The 19,232-nt window shown below is 37.3% G+C and overlaps 1 protein-coding gene across 2 annotated transcripts in view; it reads right to left on the bottom strand.

Annotated features, from left to right (window-relative positions):
• Window positions 1–1,196: 1,196 nt before the first annotated feature.
• Window positions 1,197–19,232, bottom strand: part of EFNB2 (ephrin B2) — a 55,585-nt gene continuing 37,549 nt past the window's right edge. Inside the window, exons 3-5 of one of the 2 annotated variants that reach the window (XM_026668908.2) lie at window positions 7,097–7,189; window positions 6,155–6,268; window positions 1,197–3,708 (exon numbers count right to left, since the gene is read on the bottom strand). In XM_026668908.2, the coding sequence (XP_026524693.1) occupies window positions 3,326–3,708; window positions 6,155–6,268; window positions 7,097–7,189 (590 nt within the window). In that variant the 3' untranslated portion in view covers window positions 1,197–3,325. The remainder of the gene's footprint in view (window positions 3,709–6,154; window positions 6,269–7,096; window positions 7,190–19,232) is intronic. The other variant, XM_087967290.1, reaches the window with a different exon arrangement.

The following is a 19,232-nucleotide window of genomic DNA, read 5'->3' as shown; positions in this document are numbered from 1 at the left end:
ACATTTCCCACCCTCCATAAAAAGCTATTGAAACCATTATTTCCATAGGAAAAAATATTTTTATTTTTTTTAAAGAACAAATTCAGTTTGAAACAGATGTGGAATGTGAATTTTCATAGATTTCAATTTCTCAAAGGGGCTAACTGCAACATAGAACAAAGCAGATTTCAAAACTAAGACAGTCTAGTTTTTTTTTTTTTTTTAAAGAAAAAATATTTATAACTCAAGCATAATACTGTGTTACTTACAAACTGGACAAAGGAATTTTTAAATAAATATTCATGGTACACAGTTACAGCACAAATATGCAGCAATTTGGCAACCTTTTTAAATCTTATCTCTTTATCCTGGAAACTGCGCAAAGGGGAATGACACGGCCTTTAAACAAGCTGTAGCTAAATACATAGCAAAAGTCAGATTTTATACAAAACATCTTGTTTAGACTTTATAAAAAACCAGTGTTGCTTTATATACACAGTCTGGTTAAGAAAAGATGTTTATTCTCGGTTCCATGTGTATTTTTTTAATTGAATCTTTATTTAAAAAGGTGAATAAGGCTACTGTAACACCCCAAATCCATATACAGTCAATCTCAACTTATTTACAGCATCTTCACTCTTAAAACATGATGATGTAAATTTTCAAAAAGTTAGGGCTAACACAAGCAAGGCATTTACAGTAACTTTTCAAAGCTGAACCAAACACCAACCTCAAGGAACAGTTGGCAAGATTGTCATTATTCTGCACAAGACACAACACAGGTACACAGGGCTCCTTTCTCCCAACCCCCCCCTCCTGGGTTGCAGGTTGCTCTTCTTTATAGATTTATTCAATAATCTCCCCTCCCCATGTTTAGTACATTATAAGAAGGGAACTAACTGGCTAAACAACCTCTTTCAGGTTTTGTTTTTTTAAAACTACCCCATCTATTTTTCCACTTCCCCTCCAAATCCTAAGGACTTACAAGAAAAACCTTGCATGGATGGGTTCATAGAGAGAAAAGCTTTAGGAAAGGACTGCTTCTGTGCTGCAGCTAGTTACCATAGTAACCTCCCACAGAACCATGTTACTTCTCGCTTTCCTCCCCCCCCCCCCTCCATCTCTCCCTTCATGAACCAACGTCATTTTCAGGTTCAGGAAATACCAAAAGTAATCATTTCTATGACAGGATTCTGTGGTGAAGTGTGGTGTGGTGATTTTTCTTTTTCTTTCTTTCTTTCTTTTTTTGCATGTGCTCTGTGGAAGTTGAGAACCTTAAAATGCTGTAGCTACAACTTCTTTCGAGTCCAGAAAGTGAAGTGTTGCTATGGTAACAGAATTATGTGATAAGACATCTATTTTGCATAGCACATAAAAAAAAGTAGATTTATGTCCCCCAGGGTGCAGAGGTTGGAGAACAACAACTACGCTTCAAAGCAGGAACTTTATAGTAAACTTTCCTATTGGTATCCAGCTCAAAAAATACTCCATCTCATAAGGCAAGGCGGGAAAACACAGCACAAAAAAAATAAAAGGAAAGCCATATCAGAATATCTTGTTAAAATACATTGTGTAGTTATACACTTCTCTCTCAAGATTCAGGGGCTTTGTTTCCTAGTCTACTGGTTATGTAAGACAGCTAAGAGGGTTTGGTTATTTTTACATTTCTTCTCAATATTGTTCTTTTTGGAGTTAAAGATCTAGTTTTCCCCAGAAATAGCCAAATTGATTTCATGGTCATAGAGGAATTTCACATCTTCTGTAAGGATTCTGTGCAATTTCAATATATAGATATATTAGTAATCTGAACAAAATCTGCTACCATACATCCCTTGGGTTCTATACACTTATTATAAATAAGTCACATTATACCTCCCCTTCTTGTAGCTGAATGCGTTGCATCTTTATGTGGTGGTTTACCATATGTGCTTTATTTCAGAAAGAGAAAAATCCCATGAATGGCAGTACATGACTAACTCAAAATGCACTGCCAGAAATCAGAATGTCAAAAGGTTTGATTGAAGGAAAAATACAACCCTGACCAATTTTATATAGATGTGAATGCTTTGTTTTGAGTGATGGAATTATAGCCCTCTTGACCATTAAGCTTGTGATTTGTCTATGTCAGATGTTGCTGTTTTCTTTTTCCCTATGTTTAGATAAAATATGGTAAGTAATAGCAGCTGTGTCTGCTTTAAAAAAAATCATTTGAAGCAGACCAAGATTTTGCTACAGCTAGTTCAAAGCTGTACATCTTATTGCTGGTAAAGTACCACAGCAGTCGTGCCCTAATATATCACCAGCAGCCTTCTATTGTCTTGTCTTCCAGGCACATTAATTTTCTTGCGCTACTTTGTGGGAGAAGTATTTCCTCCTGCAAGATGCTATTTGAGAAAACCTTGGCATCCTTCAAGTACAGACCCTAATCAGCTGCTCCTATTGCTGTGTGTTAACACTCTTCATTGAACTCCGGATATCAAAGTGCTGTGCTATTTAAATTGTCTACCTTTGTCTGGTTGATATTCCAGAGACCGTAGCATTCTTTCAGCCCTTCCCTCTCTCTTCTGCCACAAGTCACTTCTATTGTGGATTCGGCCGACAAGCTAGCTTTTGAGTGGAAGATTCTCCTTTCAGCAAGCCCAAAGTCTCTCCCAAAGCATTATCCATTCAAGTAAGGCTGCTTTCACAAATAGGTGGAATATGGGATGGTAAAAAAATATTTTTTTTTTTTTTAGAAAAATCACTTTTCCAAAAGCAATGCATGATATGGAGTGCATAAATTTTCATATGAAGGATGACAGAATGCCGTTTGGTTGAAGTAAAAAAATGCCACAGGGACCGACTAAAACAAACAAAAAAGTTTAAAATCTTACTTAAAAGCAGAGGTCTGTAAGACAAATCCATGAGCACCAAGAGAAGCACACACAAAGTCACAGGGCTGCATTTCAAGCTTGACGACTTAAGACTCTCTTCCTAGAATGCCTAAAACAACCATTAGTATCTGCGAGTTGCTCCATCTTCCCTAGGGGGGTTTTGTACGTGCCTGAATGCCTACAGCACATGGCTTAGAAGGTGATGAACAAACTGCAATTGCTATGGGAATCTTCTATGTAACTTCTTCCAGCTTCCAAGTAAATGCTTGTTCACCAAGACAGGAATTCTACAGACTCGAAAGCTGCCCCCTCAAAGCAGCTCTCTGTAACAGGGTGGAGCTTGCTGTTCCCTCCTCTGCATCTGGTCCAGGAACCCACACAGTGGCTCATCACAATCCCCAACCTCTGTGTCATGGATAGCATTTGACCAGACAGAGAGAGAGTTTTAAAACAGGTACCACACTGAGTGTTCATCAGACCTTGTAATAAATATTTGCCGGGCTTTGAGGGGGCATCTCTTGAACTATGTACACAGGATGTCCATAGTCACCACTGACTTTCTCATAGTGAGGGCAAAAAACACTATCTGCAGTCCTCAGAGGGATGATAATGTCACTGGGTTCAGACCCGTTGTTGTTCCCACTGCGTTTTGGGGTTGCTAATGTACTAAGTGACAAAGTTGTCGTGTGCTGAGGCGAATGCTTCCTGTGTCTCCTTCGATACTTCAACAAAAGAACCACCAGTGTGATGATGATGAGGAGGAATATGATGGACCCTGAAGCTATCCCTGCAAATAAGGCCACCTCTGAACCAAGGATACTGGAATGTCCAGCTTTGCTCCCATCTGAGTTGGGACCTAGGAATAAGGTTGGAGGGAGACAGGGAGAGAAAGAGAGAAAGAGAAGGGAGAAATCTAAGTTCAAAACAATCACTGTCCATCACCACTTTGTAGCCATATTTAATTGTCTTCTGAAAACCTGAGTAGCTAGATGCAACCAGTCATTCACATCACAAAAAGACATTCTGACTGTTGTTCTCCTATCATGTTGCTCCCAAATTACACTTTATATCTATCTTCACCCATCAGCATAGAAGGACAGCACTGATAAAACAGCCTTTGATGCATGTCATGTCTCCCCAGACATTGGCCAGCTTAAGGCAGCTAGTAGAATAAAATAGAGAAACAGGAATTCTCAAGACTCATCGGTCACTATCTTTTACAAACACCAATTTGTATTAAACTATAGTACTGTGTGCCTTTTTCTTTCTGCATATGCATCTTTATTATGTAGCCCAGTATTTAAAACAAAATGAAAACACTGATGAGTGGAATAGCTATCTATAGGCTTCGGTGTTACTGTTCTAATACTGACTGAAGGAACTGATAGCTTCTTATCAGTGTTGGGACTCTATTCAAACCCAAGTCTTGGAACTGATTTTAATAGCTTTCCAAACCCAATGTTATTCAACTGGTACACAGAAAATTGTATTTTGTAGAGGGGCATGATGGCCCACTGGAACCTTCTAGTGTAGTATTTTTCAAACTTGGCAACTTTAAAATGTCTGGACTTCAACTCCTGGAAATTTCCCAGGCCATGCTGGCTGGATAATTATGGGACCTGAAGTCCACACCTCAAAAGTTGCCAAAAAAAAACCACTCCAGAAGGTTCCAGTGTGTTGGTCATACCTAGTATCAAGGGACTTGCTGCTTATAAATTCAAACAGTAAAAGCTGTGACATCAGAAGCAAGCATAATGTAAGCAGCAGTCCTTATTGCAAGTATATTTAAGTTTTATTAATTAAATCAAATGCTCTCTCACTGGAAAAATCAGTACTAATTTAGCTGCAACTGGATGCTTCATTTCAATGGGAATATTTCTGTGATGTTAAATTTAGGTGAAAAGAATTATATTTCTAGTATATAAAAATATTGATGTTTACTAGCTACCAACTAAAAGATCTATAAGCATGAGGGCAAATAAATTTGAAAAGAAGCCATGAAACAACTAATGGGAATTTTAAAATAAACTAGTATCTATGATTGAACAGTAATCTCAGTTTGCTGTTCTTTCTGCTAACTTTCTCCAGTGTATTCTTTCTTGTTCAAGTGAAGTAAAGAGAAGAAGCTGATGTTAAAGTGATGGCTAGTAACATAATTAACCAAGCAAAAATGCCAACCACCATGGCATGCCAATACAGAGAGGGGAGGGGGGCTTTTGAACCTCGTTTATCAGTTTGGGGAGATGGGAAATCGCAACACAGAGTCACCATCATGCAAACTTTATGAATGTAGCAGTGGTTAGTTGCTCTAGCAGAAGAGCAAGCTGCTGATATCAATAGGGACAACCTTTGTACAGCAATGATATGTTTGCATGGGAAGCTGAAATCAGGACACTATCTCTATTGCTAGTTTCTCCAGGTAACAGCAGGCTGGTAGTTTCACCAGGTCAGGAAACAAAACTTTCAGAAATACTGCCAGGACACAATGATGGCAATCTGTAATTGATTACATATAAAGATATAAATATAAAAAGCATACTAAATAAGAGGGCTTAAGGGTGTTTAACTATGTCCTGGACTGCAACCAATTTTTTCCTTCTTTTTTTTTTTAACAAAATCCATTTCCTATAATTGCAAAATGTTTCAGAGCAAGATCTGTTCCTAAAGATCAGTAGCAACTATGTACAAAACCAAATTTATATGAAACCAAACAGGAAGGAGAAAGAGATTACATTTTTGCAGAAGCTCCATCCTCTTTTGGTTTGGTATATTCTTTTTTTTTTTAAATTGGCTGTTATATATTCAATTTACTTAGTTTGATTAATGCTTTTGAGGTGTAATCTGATGTTCCCAGGAAACTTTTCCATGAACAGATAGAAAATATGTGATGCATAGATTGTCCCTTGATCAGCAGCCAAAGCTCCATGGCCATGCAGGTGATACGGACAAAGGAACATACCAGAATGATATAAGGGAAGCTCTGAAGCTAAGCATTTTCATTCCCCAACATACTCTGAATTTGTATGTGTGAGAGAGAGGGTTATGCCAGCCTTGGAAGAGACATAGATAACTTCTTTCCAACAGAATCAGTGGGGGAGGAAGCATGTTTTTAAGAAGAGGAAAAAAAGGGGAAAAAAGCCATTCTGTCACTCTTGTTGTAGCTGTTGCAAGCTCTAAGGAGTTTAGGAAGTGGTAGCTCCTCTACCATAGATAATCTCTCCCCCAACCCCAGTCTCCATAGGATTGCATTTAGATAGCCCATAACAGACCCTCCTTCAGGATCTAGATGTTGTCCTGTTTACCTGCATGATCCTTTACAAAGGGACTTGTTGTGGAGCTTTTCCTGTTGGTACCAGCTTCCTGTTCCGGGCGTTTAGTTGGATCAGCATTATTTGGGGACCCACTAGAATTGGGAACTGAAAGAACACAAACGATTCACTACAAACTAATAATAATGTGCTTTCTAAGCTGGTTATTAATTTTCATGAGGCATGAATGGTTTTGAACAGAAGGTCCTTTATTTTGGACTATAAGGAGATATGAGAATCTAATTTTCCTCTTTAAAGCAAGTTTTTTTTGTTTTTTTCAAAAAGCTATATAGTTATTTTAAGAGATTCAGATCATGAAGCTATCAGCAAAAATGAAGGGGATTCCTGAAATTGGCAAGAAAGCCTTTGCAAATGACATTTCAGCACAGCCAAGCAAATTGATTGACTACTAAATCAACCTCTAATTAGGAAGAACAATTCATTCTTTCCCTGTACAATAGGTTATCTATAGATGAGAAAAAGACCATGAACAAAACCCTCATTTTTAGTGAGGTTTTGTTACAAGCAAAGCTATGAAAACATTAGCTCCCTCTCCTTTTAAAACAATTTTGAGTTGTGAAACTGTACTTTAATATATGGTCTGCAAGCAAGAATAACTGGAGCACATACTATTCACGGATAACTTATCCTTCTAAGAAGAGCTGTTCAACGAAAAGATCTCAGTGAATTAACTCTTCCTATAAAATGTCAGTAACTTAGGTCCAGAAAATAGAATTTTGTTTCAGAATATAAGACAGTTTCACTCACTCTGCAAAGCCAGGACCATTGAGTTGGGGAACAAGAGCTGTTTACAATTGTTGAATTAATAATAATAATAATAATAATAATAATAATAATAATAATAATAATAATAATAATAATAATAATAATAATAATAATAATAATAATAATAATAATAATAATGGTGATCACTACCTTGTTCAACTTTCATAAGGATCTTCATGGCTTTTGTCTGGCATACACCTCCCTCTTGGTTATCCAAGCCTTCAAGGGATCCATTGGATGTTGCTGATTGGAAAAAGAAAAAAAAAAGAAACCAAATGAAAGTTTTCAGGATATTAACAGGTACAGCCACACACACAAAACAGTAGTTGAAAACAGGTGTCACTTGTCCAAATTTACTTCTGTTGTTCAGGTTTATCCAGAAAAAGCCAGGAAATACTGGCAATTAAGAGAACAAACAAACATCCAATACAGGCTGTGTTTTTAGTTTCTAATTCATCCAGGTGCCTTTTTCCATAGCTGTCAACTGACTTATTATGCCAATGTTTGCTCTCCACACCCACCTCCACTCCCTTGAAAAAATGAGTTGGTTCAGAAAGAAGTTTGCCAAGTTCAGCAAAACAAGGAAGTTTAGTTTTTAATTTTTTTATTGAACTGAAATTCCACAGATCCAGTATTTTTAAATTGCGAAAAAATGTGAATATCTTTGTTTTACAGTTTGTAATAGTTCATTTATACATTCCAGTGCTTGCCTTTATATAATAGCAGGGTAATATATGATATGAATTAAAGTCTAACATCTATTTAGCTTTGTATCTTCAAGGAGGCAGGTAAGTTCTGCCTCCTTTTACTTGAAAAACAGTAAAAAGGGCATCAGAGATAAAACTTATGTTTTTTAAAAAAAAATACATAATAATTCAAATAATCATTTCACCTCATTTCTAATTCCTTAGCTACTTTACCTTAATGAATCCTTTATCTACATTTATCTAGTGATATATTCCAAACATAACTGAAGAGGGACAATTTTTCCTTAAAAATGGAATCACATAGCTTGGCAAAAGTCTCACTGCGACAATCGTATTCTTTCAGCTTACCACTTTCTTCACACAGCTCAAAAAGCATGCTCTAAAAATACTGATTATGCAAATCAGTTGAGAGCCAAACACAAGAAAAGTGTCCCTCAGAAAATTGCCAATAGAACAGAACAGGTGAAAATTCCTGCCATGTTATTGATTGGAAGACCACGAGGGGTAGGATGGAATTGGCAGGCTACCACTCTAATTCACAATGTTTACTACAGAAATCATCCAGAAATAGTCTTGCAAATTGTCCGTCTTGATTTACAGAAGTAAAATTGCTAATTTATTGCATATCCATGCCAAATGGCTGATCTTCATTTCTAAAGGAATCGTCCCTTCACACACACACACACACACACACGGAGGGTTCTTCAGCCTTTCACAGCACATATGCTACATCTGGCCACTTACTCAAAGTATGAAAGAAAAGGAATAAGGGAAGGCCATGAAAATACTTGTAGGGTTTCCCATGGAGAAAAAGTAATTAAATGAGACTTCTGGCACTAAGCAGAATCTCCCTTTCATCTAATTTAGATAGGGCCCCATAAGTCGTCTTTTTCTTTAGGTCCTTTAGTTATCCCACATTTTTCCTGGGGGATTTCTTTTCTTAAAATGTACCTTATATATATTTCCCGTTTCCTTCATATGCCTGGAGTCTTTCACTAGGTCTTCCCAGCCCCATGTTGATATTTTTCTTTCTCTAATCTTCTCACTAGCTGCAAAATCTATGAACTTTTTCTCTGCCTTTGATCTACTTCTTGCTTTTGTTCTACTTCTCCCTCCTTGTGGGTGTAACATAATTCCTCCCTACATGAACTTCCCTTTCTTGCAGCTCCGTCTCCTATTTTTCTGGATTCTGAAGTACATTTTGTTTTTGGTGTTAGAGACTAACAAAATTTCACCTCTTCATTTTCTAACTTCTGCTGTACATTTTTAAATGAGTAACTCGGGAGAAAACAGATCTGATTTGTTACATTCGCACTGCTAGAAAATAATGGAGATATATAGTTTTGTTTTGCTGAAATCTTTTTCTTCCCCCAGAGAAAAGAAAATCAATACTAAGAACCAGTTTTGGACATAAATCAAATGCATCTTTTGCTGTGTTTTTATGACCTTTTGGTTTTTGCCTTTGTGCCCATACGGTTGACAGAAATAATAAAATTAAACTCCAGTAGACAGCATAGTTAATAAACTGTGACTTGTTCTTACTAATGCCAAGATGCAGGAATTCGCTTTTTTAAAAACCTACCTTTCTCTGATTAAAATGTCATGCTGATTTTCAAAAAGAAAAGTTATGGCTTGTTATAACTAAGATGCACCTCTAATCATGTAAACAATCCAGCGTTTTATTCTCAAAAAAGAACAAAACAAAACCCCTGAAAAGTAGTATTGCCAAATAAATATATACTATTATGTACTTGCTTTCCTTAAGGAACTGAACCTGCCTTGGCTTGAAGCTGGTTTTGCAAAAATGCTCATGTTACATTTATAATTTAGTGTAGTCTGAAAGAGTTATGAATACTTGGTAAATGATTTTGCAATAAAAAGTATCAGAATTCTTTACTGTGGGAGCTAGTACCGTGTTTCTCACAAAATAAAGCCGGGCCTTATTTTTTTTTGACCCCCGAAAAAACGGCTAGGCCGTCTTTTCAGGGGTGACTTAATTTCCTCCCCCACCTAGAGCAGCCCATACGCACGTACCTCGCCACGAGGCTGCTTCTATTGGCCGACAAAAGCTCCCCGAAGGCAGAGTCACCAGCTGCTACAGGGCATGGCGTGGCTGCTTATGTCCCCTCGCCATTAGGCAGTTTCTTTCGGGTGATGGAAACTCCCCAAGTGCCACGGCTGATAGTGCCACGGCTGATAGAAGCGGCCTCACGACAAGGGGAGTTTGTGTGTGCGCTCACCCCGAGGCCGCTTCTACCGGCCAATCAAAGTGGCTGGTGACTGCACTTGGGGAGCTTCCATCGCCCGAAAGAGACTGCCTAAAGGTGAGGGGACACGGGCAGCCACGCCATGCCCTGAAGTGGCTGGGTACTCTGCCTTCGGGGAGGCTTTCATTGGCCGATAGAAACGGCCTCGCGGCGAGGGGAGTGTGTGTGTGTGTGCGCTCGCCCCAAGGCCACTTCTAACAGCCGATTGAAGTGGCTGGTGACTGCTTGGGAAGCTTCCATCACCCAAAAGAGACTGCCTAAAGGCAAGGGGACACAGGCAGCCATGCCACACCCTGAAGTGGTTGGGGACTCTGCCTTCGGGGAGCTTCTATCGGCTGATGTTCTATCGGTAGATCAGGGTATTCTAGCCTAGGCTACCTGCAGGGCACTCCTAAAGGCAAGTTTTCTCCCCCCCCCCCCCCGCCCTTCCCTCCCATTTCTCTTCACCTCGTGTAGTTCTAACGGATGATGTGAGAAATGGCGGGGAAACGCATGGTTTAAATAGGCCTAAATTTTGGGCGTGGGGCTTAATTTCACCTCACGCCTAGAAATCATGCTGGGCCTTCCTATTGGTGGAGGCCATATTGTTGGAGAAACACGGTAGCTCCTTTCAGAGTCAATTTTAATATGTCTAAATAACCAAGTATCTTCCTGTACTTTCTGAACTGCCTAATGTATTCTGTGTATGTGTGTGCATTCGTGCATGCATGTGACATGTTTATAACAAAGGAATGCCAATGCTTAGTTAATTCTGTTAGAACATTTGCATAATAGAACACACAAGTTTTCACCAGGCTATTATAGTCCTCAGCTTTTACGCTTCCTTTAAATATATTTCAAATTCATATAAAGATCCAAAAACACAAACTAAGCCTCAGCTCCAGTGCAACTACAAGTCAATGTGGTAACCTTGACTGATTGTTCTTTTCATCCTTAGTTCCTGTCTTGAAGGCTGAGGAGAGAAATGAGCCAGACCATACAAGAGCTCAATTTCTGCTATGCTCCTGACAGTACCCACTAGACACTACCTACATTCAAAGTGTGACCCTCATCCACCATATAAGCGATACAATGGATTGCTGAAGGCCATATAATCAGAACACAGCAAAAGCGTACTATAATAAAAAAAATAGGTGGCTAGCTACTTACTGGCAACTTGATAGGAAATCAAATAGTTGTGCACACTTGCAAATTAAAAAAAAACCTCTAGGTTGCCAAATTAGCTAAATTTACTATTCTGTTATGTCCAAAAACATTTGCAGTTTACAGCTCAGCAGTAAGGTTTTTGATAACCATACTTAAAACCACAGCACAAGCATTTAGATAGGCTGCTCCCATTTTTTAAAAGATTATCTGTATTTCAGTCAAACTTGCTATAGAGAGAAACATAAAAACCGGGAGCATATTTTGAAATGTTTATAAATGTTTATACACAGTGATTTCTGCATTTTTAAACAGGTTTTCTAGTTTTCTATTATTTGACTTAGTACTACATAGCATGTGTTCAACAAAGTGAGAAAGCCGAATATTTTCTAGGATATCTTGGCATATAGAATACAACCTAGAAATTACTATTTTATTATTAGTATGATTTGAAGCAGAAAGTATTTTTCTCATATTTGAGATAGAAATAAATTAGTAATGTTAGAAAATGTATAAACTGCAAAATACCAACCATATATTTCTGCTATAGAAGCACAGTGTGTCTATAAGCTATATTGGCATATTCAAATGTAAATTTGTTTCCATCACAGAGATATTATTTATATGATCCCACTTATTTGGTAAATGTAAAGGATTTTTTTTTTTAAAAAAAAGCATGGCTACAGCAATAAAAAATTAAGAGCTGTGCAAGGCATTTGAAATGGGTATGTCTCAAAGAATAGGAGTGTAGGAAAGCATGCCTGTTCAAATCAACACAACACATCCTTAGGAAGGTTCAGCATTACAGCTTTGAAGGGCTTTCCCACAAGTATTCATTTGTGCAAATGCACACGCTGCTTTCCTGCCTGTCTTCCCACGCACAAACAATAGTTCTGCTGGTATTGCCAGTGAAACAAAGTGGCTGGCCATATGGATACAAGTACAGCAGAGACAAGGTTTTCGAAGAATCTAGCTGCTTTAACGCTTCCGGGAATAATGTTTTAGTCAAGCCCACTGTGTTTTGAAAACTCAAAATTGCCCCTTTTCAAACTTTAATCAGTCAATATAAAAGATGCTTCCTAGATTTTGTGCAGGTGTGCACATGCACATCTTTGAGTCAGTGTTCACTCCTGGAAATGGCCAAGGCTGGAGTGATAAGCCCTTGTAGGTTCTTGGCAAAATTTCAAGTGAGATTTGTCATTGCCTTCTTCTTTCTGGGGCTGAGTGTGCACAACTGACCCATGGTCACAACTGGCCTAAGGAGGGACTAGAATTCACGGTTTCTAGCAGTGCTTTAACTACTATACCAATCCAAGATTTACTTAGGAATATCTACATTTTCATCTTCAGGAGGCAAGCTTGTATTAAAAAAGGCAGGGAGTCTTTCAAATCAAGATTTGATTTGTTATATATCTTCAGAAATCTGTGAAATCCTTATTCATAGAAATGTATCTCACTCCAAATGAAAAAGGGAAAAATAGAGTGATATATACAAAGAATGTCTGTGGTATTATTTTGATACAGTCTCTGTGGATTGGAAATAATATTACATTTTAATACTCCTTCATTTGACTGTTATTACTCTGCCTCCCTAGAAGACTAAGCCACTGCCTAAGTCTTGGCTGCTTTCAGCCTATCAAGTTAGTACATTGCTCTAATCAGATGGAGAATTAAGCTTCTGGATTTGTGCCTAGATGCAGCCTTTCATTCACAAAGAGATTAAATGCAAAGGCAAGACATACAAAACACACAAAATCAAAACCAATTCTTAATTCCAAATGGTGCATTTTTTAAAAAGCTAGAAAATATGATTGCAATGAAACTGCAGATGGTAACAGTCATTTACCAATTGGATGCTAGCATCCACTCAAAGCGCATTCCCATTTTTAAGCAGTTTAATATAATCCTCCTTTGGACTACAATTCAACCAATAATTTAATTAGCAGTAAATAAGATGAATGATGCATTTGATTCATACTACCTTGTGAATAATTTTGGAAGAAACTACATATAATAAAGATACATGGAAGAAAATATAAAATATTCAAAAATAATAATTGCTATATTTTGGAAGATAAAATAGGTATATAAAACGCAGTTTTAACAGTTCAGTACATTTCCATTGTAAAATATGGGAATGGAGCTCCCATTTTTATTGTACTGCTATACTACTGGGTAAAATTAATGGAAGTAGAAGTAACAGGAAATGTTTAATTGAATTGTATCTAATGCGAGAGACAATACATATCAGACTTCATCAGTCAAAATTGTCATTTTTTTTGTTACAGAAATTAGGTGATTAGGTTTTCATCAGCTAGAGATACCAGGCTTTCTTCCCCCATATTCATCTGCCATCCTCAGCCAACTAAAAACATACATAGATCTATGTATGAAAAGATCCCCCACATGAAACATCAAATAAAGAAAAATTCAAGAGAAGTATAGGCTGATAGCATCTTCAGAGACTGTCTGTCTCTGCAGAAATCTTCTAAACGACTAGTTATTTGGTTATTTGATGAAAGATTTACAGTGCTGGGATTTTTTTACTACTGGTTCTGTGGGTGTAGCTTGGTGGGCGTGGCAGAGGAAGGATACTGCAAAACCTCCATTCCCACCCCACTCCAGTGGAAGGATACTGTAAAATCCCATTCTCTCCCCACTCCGCTAACCTGCTTTCCAGTTCCATTCTCCTGTACAGGGCAACAAAACAAGACCCAGACAATCAGCTGAGACTCAGGAGGCAGAGAATAGATGGGGGTGGGCCAGTCAGAGGTGGTATTCCGAACAAAATTTCTGCTACCAGTTCTCCAAACTACTCAAAATTTCCACTACCAGTTCTTCAGAACTGGTCAGAACTTGCTGAATACCACCTCTGATCTCCTCCTATACTCAGTTTGTGAGTTTGTAAATATAGAGCATCACACATTGCTAAATGTTATAGTTGATCTTCTAAAGGGAATTAAATGCTGAAACTTTCTGCATAGAGAAACAAATTGAACATATCATCGAGTTTTCACAGTGGTTAGTTAGGGGCAGTCAAAACTATTTTGTTTACATCTGGTTTCTAGGAAGTCACTTTTCTTTCCTAAATTCTAGAACACTACTACTGAAGTTATTCAGATATCATGTTAGAAAGGAATGGGTGCTACTGGCATAACAACCAGTTCGGTGATTGCACGCTTTGGCACATGTGCGTCAAATGTGCACTGTGCATGTGTGTCCTAAAACTAAAGTAAAACCCCTGCGCCTCTCAGCTGATTAGCAGGGCAATCCGCTCTGCCATGCTGAACAGCTGAGAGAATAAAAAGGACCTAGGAGCACGGGCAGGTTGAAGGGCCCCACTGAAGATCCTCGGAGCAAGTCAAACTGAACCGATTCTATGACAGCTGCTCTTTGAAGCTACTGGTACGCCCGAAGTGATCCGAACTAGTAGCATCCCACCCCTGATGTTAGACAAAGATATTTTTTTAAGGCATACAACTTGTACTTCCAAGAGTTACCTTAAAATCCTCACATACAACCACAAGAAAATTGTAGGAAAAAAATATTAAATGGCATTTTTTACATTCAATGCAGCACTGGAGAGTGATTGCATTAGCAACATTTCTTTCTAATGAAATGTACATGTAAAGGAATTTTGTTGTCACAGTTTTTCTTAATGTGGCTCTCAGCATATTACTAAAAGGGACAAGTGCACTGCTCAACCTGAAAAGAACAGAGCTCCGTGCTTTAGAAAAGACATGAAAAAGCTACTGTCTCTTGAGTCTCCCACTCCCTTTTCCTCCACTCTCATTACAGCTAATGAAAAAGAAACTAGAAGGTTTGGCGTTTGTTTAAACCAATTAGGTTTACCAGGGCAAGAAGTAGCTAGGGAAATAAAACTGTAGATCATGGTCCTTTTTCCCCCAGTTAACTGAGAACAAATGTGGAAATCCCTGTGAAACAATGAGATATTGCATTCTTCAAACCTTTTAAAGTACAACTCTCATCAGAGTCCAACCGATGTGCCAACTATCAGGGATAGATCTGGAATGGCAGATCTAATCCAGATCTAATCCATTTTAATCTTTTACCAGTAAAGACAAAGTTCCAAAATAAACATATTATTTTTTTGTATACTTGTTCAATCTTTGAAGCATTCTAGAATTTATCTAAGATATACACCACTACTTATTATTGCCAATAATGTTCTGCAGTTATTGTTGATTTTCTAATTAAAATAGAAAATACAACTTGACTAAGAAGGGCTGGCAAAAAAAATAACTTTTGAAAGTGAAAGTGCTTTAGAAGCCTTCTTCTGGCTTTTTGAGCTTATTTTGAGCTTAAATGCCATTAACTGAAGTCCAACACATTGGTGAAATCAAACTGGAGAAATGTCTACAGATGATGCTTCAGGATATTCTGTTACACAAAACAAAAATGGAATGACACTATTCTGCACGAAGACATGAAATAGGAAGGGGTGTGAAAATGATTCATATGCATCTTTAAGCTCCATATAAACTGATGTGCTTTTTTTAAACATAGTGATAAACCATGATAAATAAAGGTGAAGAGATCAGAGACTGGAACAAGGTAAAAAATGTCCTTCTGGGTGGCCAAGCAGAATGTATTCTGTTTACTATCCTATTTTTATATATATTATTTATTTATGTATTTTATTTGTAAGCCAGCTTTATTATTTTTCTAAATAACTCAAGGCAGGAAATATATCCAGTATACCTTCCTCCTATTTTCCTCATTTCAATAAACCTATGAGGAGAGTTAAGTTGACAGAGAGTGACTGGCCCAAAGTCACCCAGCTGGCTTTTGTGGCTAAGGGGGGATTAAAATTCACAGCTCTCTTAGGGATTAAAAAGTAATATGAAGAAGCTCTTTCAAAAATATAACATATAACTAAATATTGCAGTTATATTTCAGAAATCTGTATTGTTGAATTTTCAGACAATTTTCTTCAAATACAAGTCTTAAAATAACTTAAGCAAAAACAGTAAAATTATTTCATTTCCCATAACAACAATAAGAATACTTTCCAATATAATCAAACTAATTGTCCATTATGAATTTATCAGTTTTTCAAATACAAAATCTTTAAAATAAATCTTTTTAAAAATGTGTTTGCCATAGGATTGGGTATGTATCCTGTAGCTGATGTCAGTTTCTTCCGCTTTCATTAAATGCCTACTTTAGTAAAGCATCAAGTAATTACTTCTTATACATATGTTATTTCATTTTACAAGACAGTTTCAAAAACACCCAGACTTACACTGGCAGAAAAACCACAAATCAAGGTGCTTGTTTTAGTAGCAGCTAGAAATTGCACATAAGCAGCTGTCTGTGGTGATCTAAGCACAGAGCTTTAATTAAAAATATTACATTGCTTTTATACAATCCCCTGATCTCGGTCCTCAAGAGCTTGAAAGCTACAGAAGAATCTCTTAGACAGGGTTTAAAACCCACAGAGGCTCTCACATGACTGTGCTAGCTGAATTATGATAGACTTTGTTCCTAATACAGATTTCCATTTAAATTTAATTATTGATGTAAGCAGTTTTCTAATGCTAGAATGTGACATAGATAAAAACACAACTCCTACTGGCCACAAATTCATACCGTGTGTGTGTGTGTGTGTGTGTGTGTGTGTGTGTTTTAAGGAGATTATGTTTCTGAATATCCTGTCACATTTAGAATTAGAGCAAAAACTCCCTTTGAAAAAACACTGCAAGGGATCCATAGCGTACACCCTACCATAACCCTATTCAGTTTTCTAATCATCACCTTATCTATTTATAGATTACTTATCTATTTATTTTAAACTATTTTATACATTGTTTTTTGCTTTTGTTGTCCACTTATTCTATACACTAGAACTGGTACTAGAATATAACAATTATATATCAAGAAGAAATGATCCATAATTACTCATTAGGCAGGAGATCAGCATAATACCCCTTCTTTTCAGGGGCATTCATAGACCTTTAAAAAAAATCAAGATAGTAGCAACAACTGCGTAATTGAAGATCTCTTCCTGTTATACATGAGCTGCCATTTTGACTTTTAATACCTTTCCCTTTTCACAGATGCCCCTGCTCTGTTATCAGCTTTATATGGCATTATTTCATTTCATTGTATTCATTTACACAATCTTAATGCCAATCCAATCAAAGTGACCAGTTGCAGTTGTACATGGGAATGGCCATGGGAGACAGGGGAAAGAGCTGTAGGCAGGAGAACATTTGGAGAAGAGACAGCTTAGCCCACAGCAAGAATGCGGACATGGCAAATGTCTCAGGAGGAACCCTCCCTAGTTTATTACATGGTAAAAGTGAGAGAAGAGAAATGTGCTTTCTGAGTTCAATATTATGTTAACGTAATCTTACAATAAAGTAGTTAACCTTGGTGTTTCCAACCTTCCACCCAAAAAAGGAAATTTTGCAACCTTCAATTATGTCAAAAGTGAAAAGAGACATGTTTTGATACACCGCCAGCAAAACCACAGGGAAACTCTGCCTTCTGGACATATTCTTTACACCATTCACAGTGCCAGGACTTCATATAAGGCTCTCAAAGATCTTATAGGTGTTTGAAAAACATTTTGGATAATGTGGTTCTTAATGTAATCCAGCACTTCAAGTATAAGATCTTATAGGCAATAACCAACATTCTGAATTTGGCCTGAAAGCAACCAGTGCAGTGACTGCAAAAAAGATGTGTTATATCTGCTGAATTCTATATCAATTGCAGCTTCAAGCCATTTTCAAAGGTAGCCCACTACACCAATCCAGTAGGTTGTTATGCATTACATACATGTAATGACAAGAATATATTTCTACCTGATATTCCAGCAAAAGCCAGGAGTATAGCAGCACCCTCGGGACTACTCTTTAAAGGGAGTAACAAAATCTATCCAAAATCAAGGTTACAACTGATATTTAGGGAATGTCTACACATTTGCTGACAAGTACTGCCAAATATTTAAGAGTTCATTTATTTATCCAACCCCTCCCAAAACCAGCTTATGACTTTCCACCTCAGCCTAGGGCAGCAATGTAATGGTAGATATATCATCTTAATTCCTCACTGTTAATTGGCAGATCATCTTTCTCAAACAGTTTCAAGTAGATATGGGAATGAAGACTGTGACTGCACTCCTTTCTCATGAAACTCATTCAAATATATAAGTTGAACCACAAGACTGTGGAACTTCCCACCTCCATCCTTGGGAGCAATGCACTAGAATACCACAATGTTAAAGGCTACTAAAAGATTGAGAGCAAACAAGAACTTCACCAAGTCCTAACAAAGGTATTTACCAATTTACCAAGCAACTGATACTTTTCTTTTTACATTCTATGTGTGGACATAAATCCTGAACTGGGAAGGATTTAAATAATCTACTGCTTCTAGAATCTTTTGTAGCTGTAGTTGTTGAGAAGATAACATCCATTATTTTCCTCAACATTTTTTTCTCTCAAAGGGAGGCATACTGCTCAAACGTTATCCAGTATGTCCAAATTTAGAGAGAAGAATTAAAAATGAAAATATCCAGTTCAACTACAGCATTCATTGTATGCATTGCCACCTCCTATAAACTAAATATTAGCATTTCTGTTTATAACTAAATGATATCACTCATTTAGTTGGGTGTGTCCATACAGCATTAATTTGAAAGTGAGTAATCCATAAACATTCATAATCAGAGAGATGCCTGACCAATAGTAAATATTTTGCCACACAATGAGTAACATAATTTGTTTTTCTGGTACCAATTGTTTGGGAGAAGGGAAGCTAAATTCAAGCTTTATTTTCTTCTTTAAAGATGTGCTGAGTATCAATCACAGCTCCTCAGAAGCTAGTTTTGAAGAATGTGTTTGTAAATGGTGCTTCAAAAGATCTTAAACTGATACACATAGCACATTTGCTTTAGTTTAGTTTCTGTTGTATGTGAGATTTGTTTGTTTGTATCCCACCTGTATCATTTTTAAAAGTAACTCAACACAGGGGACATATCCAGCATACTGTCCTCCTCCTATTTTCCCCACAACAACTCTGTGAAATGAGTTTGGCTGTGAGAATGACTAGTCCAAAGTCACCCTGTTGGCTTTCATGGCTAAGGTGGGACTTGAACTCTTAATTTCTAGATTTCTATTCAGGTATTTTAACCACTAG

The sequence above is a fragment of the Notechis scutatus genome, chromosome 5, assembly GCF_049901735.1.
Source record: "Notechis scutatus isolate UNSWTSFEM ecotype Mainland chromosome 5, rNotScu1.2, whole genome shotgun sequence".
In the NCBI taxonomy this organism is placed as follows: Eukaryota; Metazoa; Chordata; class Lepidosauria; order Squamata; family Elapidae; genus Notechis; species Notechis scutatus.
Note: the sequence above shows the minus strand (reverse complement) of the source record. Positions and strands in the feature narration are given on the sequence as shown.